This window comes from Nicotiana sylvestris, chromosome 2 (assembly GCF_000393655.2).
Source record: "Nicotiana sylvestris chromosome 2, ASM39365v2, whole genome shotgun sequence".
NCBI classification, from domain to species: Eukaryota; Viridiplantae; Streptophyta; class Magnoliopsida; order Solanales; family Solanaceae; genus Nicotiana; species Nicotiana sylvestris.
This window is the reverse complement of record NC_091058.1, coordinates 34,837,435-34,845,060: the sequence shown is the minus strand read 5'-3', so window position 1 is coordinate 34,845,060 and position 7,626 is coordinate 34,837,435. Positions and strand designations below refer to the sequence as shown.

At 38.6% G+C, this 7,626-nt stretch overlaps 1 protein-coding gene across 1 annotated transcript; it reads right to left on the bottom strand.

Annotated features, from left to right (window-relative positions):
- Nucleotides 1-600: 600 nt before the first annotated feature.
- On the bottom strand, nucleotides 601-2,122 carry LOC138884192 (uncharacterized). The gene is made up of 3 exons (XM_070165228.1): nucleotides 1,845-2,122; nucleotides 895-1,800; nucleotides 601-811 (listed from the first exon to the last, which is right to left on the bottom strand). Exons 1-3 carry the CDS (start codon nucleotides 2,120-2,122, stop codon nucleotides 601-603), a joined length of 1,395 nt encoding a protein of 464 aa, XP_070021329.1.
- Nucleotides 2,123-7,626: the final 5,504 nt, after the last annotated feature.

Below are 7,626 nucleotides of genomic sequence, written 5' to 3'. Positions count from 1 at the left end.
AAGAATTCCCGACCATCGAGAAGTCATCCATGAAGGCTTAAAGGTAATTCTCCACCATGTACATGAAGATCGCCATCATACACCTTTGAAAAGTCGTTGGTGGATTGCATAACCCAAATGGTATCCGCGAGAGGAGAAAGTACCATAAGGACATATAAAAGTAGTTTTCTCTTTATCCACTGGAGAAATAAGAATTTGACTGTAGTTGGAATACCCATCAAGGAAACAATAGAAAGCATGGCTGGCCAATCTATCAATCATTTGATTTAGGAAGGGAAGTGGAAAATGGTTCTTTCTTGTGACTTTGTTGAGCTTACGATAGTCCATACACACTCTCCACCCAGTTACCGTTCTTGTAAGAATCAACTCGTTCTTATAATTGGTGACCACCATCATGCCCCATTTCTTTGGGACACATTGAACCGGAGAAGTCCACGAACTATCAGAAATAGAGTAAACAACCTCGACATTCAACCATTTGATGATCTCCTTTTTGACAGCCTCTTGCATAGCTTCATTGAGTCTCATTTGATGTTCAATAGATGGTTTGGAACCTTCCTCCAAGTTAATCTTGTGCATTCAAAATGTGGGGCTTATTCTCTAAATATCCGCCAATGTCAATAAAATAGCCTTCTTCCTCTTTTGTACCACCGCCAATGTAGAATCTACATGCATGTTAGTCAAACAAGAGGAAAGAATAACCGGTAAAGTAGAAGAAGGTCCAAGAAATTCATATCGAAGATATGGAGGCAATGGCTTCAACTCCAATATGGGAGGCTCCTCAATTGAAGGCTTTGTTGGAGAAGTGGTTCTATTTTCAAGATCCAAGGACAATTTGCAGGGCTCATAAGTGTATGACCCCATCCCTGCAAAGAGTTTACATATTCCACGTACCCCTTCATCTCTTTATCATCATAGTTGAGCAAGACGGCCTCTAATGTATCATCAACATTCATCACATCACTTATTTCATCCATAATTACACCGGTCACCAAGTCCACGAAAGAGAACACCTCATTGCTATTGGGTTGCCTCATAGACTTACACACATGAAAAACCACTTTTTCATCACCAACCTGGAAGGTGAGTTCTCCGGCTTCAACATCAACTAGAGCCTTCCCCGGAGCAAGGAAAGGTCTCCCAAGAATAATTGGCACCTCATAGCCTACCTCACAATCAAGAATAACAAAATCTGCCGGAAGAATGAATTTATCAACATGGACCAACACGTCATCAATTACTCCCAACAGTCTCTTCATGGTACGATCGGCCATTTGTAATATCATATATGTGGTTCTTGGTTTCCCAATTCCCAAAGTCTTGAAAACCGTATAGGGCATCAAATTGATACTTGCCCCAAGATCACAAAGAGCTTCAGCAAATTCAGCACTTCCAAAGGTACAAGAAATTGTGAAAGAGCTGGGACTGTCCAATTTAGGATCCACTGAATGCACAACTACACTCACTTGATGAGTCATATTTATAGTTTCACAATTTATCGACCGCTTCTTTGTCACCAAATCTTTCATGAACTTTGCATAACCAGGCATTTGCTCCAAAGCTTCAATTAATGGCACATTGATAGATAGTCTCTTTATCATATCAATGAACATTTTGAATTGATTCTCGCCATTTTTCTTGGCAAACCTTTGAGGATATGGAGGAGGAGGCCTAGGCATTGGTGCCTTTGCCTTTTGTACTACCGGTTCCGGTATGTCAACAATGTGCTCCCTAGACGGGTTCACTTCCTCTTGATCTTCCTCCACATTGTCATCAATATCAATCCGCACTTCATCATTGCTTGAACCACATTATTTGTTCTTGCATCTTCTTGTACCACTTACTCATCATCCACAAGTTTCCTTTGACTTGAGGTGGGTGTATCCCCACATTTTTCACTCCTTGTCGTAACGGCCATGGCATGTCCTGTGTTGTTCCCACCCTTTGGGTTCACCACTGTGTCACTTGGTAATGCCCTCTTAGGATGAGTGTTTAATGCTTGAGATATTTGCCCTAATTGAACATCCAAGTTGCGAATTGATGTATTGTATGAGGCCAGTTGGGCATCGGAGTCAACATTCTTCTCTATCACTTGTTTGAATATATTCTCAATTCGTCCCATTTCATTGTTGGAAGAACTTGGACCATGAGAAGGATAAGGAGGTGGGTTTATCGGTTGTTAATACATCGGGGGCCTTTGAAAGTCCGACCCCTGATTGCCTTGATTATTGTTCTATCCCCCATGGTTGTTGCCTCTCCAATATCCGTGGTTGTTGCCACTCCAATTGCCTTGGTTATTTCCACCACTCCAATTTTCTTGATTGTTGTTACCATTTTAATTACCGTAGTTGTTCGAATTCTAATTACCTTGATTAACTTGAGGTCACCATTGTTGTTGATTTAGGCTTTGAGAGTTATTTCTTTGCCCTTGAAAGTTGTTAACATATTGCACTTCCTTCTTTTGTTCATTGTAAGATTCATTATGATCAAACCCACTATCTTCTTGTACATAATTTTCCACATGATTTTGCACCTGTGGACTCTTTTGCCTTATCTTGTTCACCATCATATTAACTTCATCCATGTCATTGACTTGCTTAGGATTTTGCACTTGTTCAAGTTGAGCCTTGGCTAATTGATTCATTGTGGTGGTCAACTCGGCAATGGCTTGACCATGATCATGCAATTCTTTATATAGGTTAATCATGTTCGGATCACCTTGAGGAACATTTGCTCTACTTTTCCATGCTGATTAAGTATATGCCATTTCATTTAAGATCTCACAAGCTTGTGCATACGGCATTGTCATGAAATTTCCACCGGCAAGTTGGTTGACCACGCATTCATTGGTAGTATTGATTCCCGATAGAAAGTTTGTTGAATCATAGCCTCCGTCATGTCATTATTAGGGTACTCTTTGACCATTGTTCGGTACATCTCCCGTATTTCATGCAACGGCTCATTGGGCTCTTGTTTGAATGCTAGAATATTGTCTCTAAGAGTAGCCATATACCCGGGAGAAAAGAACTTGAAAATAAATTTCTCCGCCAATTCATCCCATGTATGGATGGAATGGTTTGGCAATCTCTCTACTTTAAAGGAGATAGCCTTAACTTTAAAGCATCCTCAGAGACGTTTGTCTGTTTACTCCCCCACTAAATGTCCACAAACCCCTTCAAATATTTGTATGCATTTTGACTCGGAGCCCCGGTAAAGAATCCCCATTGCTCTAGTAATGTGAGCATTACATTCGTGATTTGAAAGTTGCCCGCCCTAATGCGGGTCGGGGCTATGGCACTTACATACCCTTCATTCGGCAACATCCGGTGTGGAATCGCTCTTGGTGGAGGTGGAAGTGGAACTGAGACATTGTCTTGAGGCTATCGGTCTCGTCTATTTGCTTGAGGTTCAAGAGGAACCTCTTCAACTTAGTCATCTTACACGTCTACATACCCCATAAGCATGTTTCTGAGTGGATCATTGTTGAGAGCCATTGTTGCACCTATAATTGTTTCACAAAAATCAGTAACACGGAAGGAAAAGAAGACAATTCACACACAAAATCAAATATATAGCTAAATTCGTTTTTAGCTCCCCAGCAACGGCACCTAAAAATGATCACGTCCAAATGCACGCCTCTAGCGAGGTATGATTCGGTCGTTTGCAATAATAAAATCCAACAAGGAGTTGGAATCGAATCCACAGTGAGCTAAGATGAGAGTTAGTAGTATGTATTTGGAGTGAGTATGTGAAGTATCTATAATGCACTTCCAAATATAGGGTATTATTTTTACTTTTAAATTAACTAAGGATTGCAAATCTAAAGGTATAAAACTAGAGATGATTGTTTTTGAATATTTGTCAAAGATATAAAAAGGCCTAGGGATGTGACCATAACCTAGGTGTTTGCCTAATGGAATAAAAACTTTTATGTTGTTTTATTGATTGGTGTATATTATAGCTCACAACATTACGTTGCCCACTCAATACCTCTCGATCAGAGTGTGTTTTGCCCAATTTGGATTTCTTAAGTCCAAATGGGTATCTACCAAAACGGTTGATAAGATCTCAAGTCGGGTTATTACTATCTCTAGGTTGAACCCTTTAATTAGGTTAATCAATCTTTCAATTGACCCAATTCCTTGTTAGCTAAGTTACCTAGATTAGATCTCTGTTTCTCAAGAAGAGACTAAGTCAAATAGGCAAGAATCAATGTTTTCAACCATTAATTCCAATATTGAATCATGAACCTAGCTAAATAACAAACACTCATTCACAAAAAAGCATAAAATTAATCACCCATAAGGCCTACACACTAGGGTTGGGTCATAACCCTAGTAAAAAAATCTAAAAAAATCTAGCTACTCATAATGAGTGTAGCAGAAAATAAAGAAGAATATATAATAAAACTCATATTGAAAGATTAAAATATAGAAATCCAATGTTAAATCACCAATTCCACGTGCGGTCCGCATTTTGCTTCATCTTCAAAGGATGTGAATCTTTGCGGGTGCACAATTCTAAACCGCGGCCGCGTCTCTCATATTCTGCAGTCCGCACATTTCTGGGTGCGGTCGCACAAGGCTCTTCTGTGGACCCCACAAATGTAATTGCGACCGTATAGCTGATCTTCTGCGGCCGCACAATAATTATGCAGTCCGCACTTCCTTTGAGATTGAAATGAGAACTCTCTGAACTTCTGATCTTGCTTAGCTTCTGCAGTCGCACATTTCATGTGCGGACCGCACTTTGCACTTGTCTCTAATAAGCTTGCCTTCACAATCTGCGGCCGCAGATGATTTTCTGCGGCCGCACAAGGCTCTTCTGTGGACCCCACAAATGTAATTGCGGCCGTATAGCTGATCTTCTGCGACCGCGCAATAATTATGCAGTCCGCACTTCCTTTGAGATTGAAATGAGAACTCTCTGAACTTCTGATCTTGCTTAGCTTCTAGAGTCGCACATTTCATGTGCGGACCGCACTTTGCACTTGTCTCTGCTAAGCTTGCCTTCACAATCTGCGGCCGCAGATGATTTTCTGCGGTCCGCACTTTGAGCTTCTATGCCAGTTTTTGTTCGAGTTCAGATCCTTCCATCTTTAGTTGGATTTAATTTTTGTGGCTCATTTTCCAATACTCCAGCAATTAAGCATATTTCATTAGTTTTCGGGAACACAATTAAACGTTTTTGGACTAAAACGAAAGCTAAAAGGCGCTAATAAGTAGTCAAAATCCCTACTTATCAATGATCTAGGTTCAAGGAGATCAAACAAAGTCATTAATGACAGTTCAACATTGTCAACTAAAATTTTGGTCCATTCTTTATGATGAGACAATGTTCAGTATCAAGGATAAAACATTAAGGTTTTTTACTGGTTTCTAAGTTTGATAAGGGGTACATCAAATAGTGCATCTACCAGATAACACATTTAGGAATCATCTATGTAAGTGTAAAGTGTAAACCGCTTCGAGGAGAATTCTGTAAGGCCGGTTCTCTATACACTTATGAAATCAAGCGGTGTTCATGACTGAAACAAACACAACAATAAGAACCAAAGCCGATTAAGGGTTGATTGTGTGATTTATAATTGTCTAGATATACACCAAAGCTTGACAGTTCAAAGATATCAAATCTACCGATTGACCGAATATATTCAACACAAGCTCACTATAGAAAGTTCAAAAGGAAACCTACTTATCCAGATGCGATTAATCCTTACCTGTGAATCACACAATTTTGCCATGCATGGTTTTACACATATGGCCATTCCCCATTTATGTGGAGATTGTTGGCTTTTTCTTTAAAGGGTGTGAATGGACAATGAAAGAGGCACCATTTCGATTGCACCTCTCCATCTCACCCTTCCTTTGTCTATAAATTTAGTGGCTTGGCCTCATTTTTCAAACATGAAAAATCTGAATTGCTCCCCTTTTTTCTACATTGTTGTATTATTTTCTAAATAAACATAAGTGCCAAGTATGATTTGTGTTGTTTGTTGAGTTCACTGAAATTTTGTGATTTATAGTGTCACTATCACAGAATAGTTATTCCGTTCTATCCTAGAAGGAACTAATCCAAAATATTGGGCAACAGTGAGGGGATTCAATTTCTTAAGGACACACAAGTAATTTGTGGGCTTGGAATTATTTTTTGTTTTGTTTATCAAATTAACATTTCTTTGCTTCTATAATTTTCTGATTTTGAACACAATTTATACCAATAATTACAACAAATTAGAAAAGTTAATGCATAAAAATATATCAATTTAGATAAAGTTAAGTCACTTGTATAATTTAAATAAATCACTTATATAGTTATCCTCACTCCGTACTAAGGGTGTTAAATGGGCCGGACTATCCCACTGACAATCCCGTTCGACCCGATTTAGCTCGGATCAGCCTGGTCTGCTAAGGGGTGGGACGGGGTCGGGCCATTTTTGGCTATCGGTGCATCGAAACCCAGCTAGCCCGATAACCCGCTCATGGATTTTTATCGGGTTCCAGCCCGGTATCCGTTGGGAATTTTTATTTTTTACCATTGCGAACAATCAAAATAAAAAATGACTATTGTGCAATGGCCATTTTTTGTACTTTTAGCCATTTCGGCCTACCCTCTAACTAAAATAGCCCTCCTACCTCTAATAATTGATAAATTATATTTTTAGCTTTTTAAAAACTATAAATAACCTCCATCTTCTTTATTTTTTCTCACAACTTACCCTCTTCTTCTACTCTAATTTTCTCTTGATTCTTGAATTGCTTATTGTATTGAATAGCTTATTGCTCTCAAGTTGTCAATTAATTAAAATTTCAAGTTTTATCAATTATTTACGATATGCACTACAAAAATACAATTATTAAGTGAAGTGTGGTTATCATTTTTGTTAGGTTCAAGTTAAATCATGCCCTATGCTTCTAGAGTGCGCCCACATGTTTGGGAACACTTTGAGGTGGTAGAAGAAAATGAAGAAGATCGCAAAGTAGAGTGCAGGAACTATGGTCGAGTCTTTAATGTTCGTCCAAAATGAGAGGGCACAACTGGTTCAAGGAGGCACATCAAGGGTTGTCTTGAGCATCCTCCAGGAATTTGTATTTAAGTTGAAGTGAGACAATTTGTGTTATTTTGAATTTATTAGACTTATTTAAGCTTAATGAGTTAGTTTATTAGACAAGTTAATTTGAAGTATTATTATGCAATGAAATATGAAATGAAAGCCTTTGAAGTTTGATCCTTACATATTGGTCTTATTAAATAATTTTATATAGCCACTTAATATCAATTTTAAAATTTTAAAATTCAAATTTCAAATTTAAAACTTTAAAGTTTAAAAGTTTAATTTTATGCCTTAAAATACTTATTTTGTTATTTAAAAGCTTGCAAACACTTAAGTATTAATTACATTGAATAAGAAAACATAATACACTAAAAACTCGGCCCGGTCCAGACCCGATAAGCTCGAACCCATACGGATCCAACTTAACCCGGAAAATTCCAGGCCACTACCAGCCCGGAACCCCGATCCACTAACCAGCTCGTCCCACTAACTGGACGAGCGATTTTTTTCATATCCAACTCGGTCCAATCCGTCCGATAAACACCTTTACTCCGTACCAAGACGATGAAAAT

Excerpts from the sequence above, each read along its gene's own strand:
- LOC138884192 (XM_070165228.1), bottom strand. The coding sequence starts at position 2,122 with ATGGGACGAATTGAGAATATATTCAAACAAGTGATAGAGAAGAATGTT. Across the intron at positions 1,801-1,844 it reads AGGAAACTTGTGGATGATGA|CAATGATGAAGTGCGGATTG; the intron begins GTAAGTGGTACA and ends ATGTGGTTCAAG. Across the intron at positions 812-894 it reads GATGATAAAGAGATGAAGGG|AACCACTTCTCCAACAAAGC; the intron begins GTACGTGGAATA and ends TCTTGAAAATAG.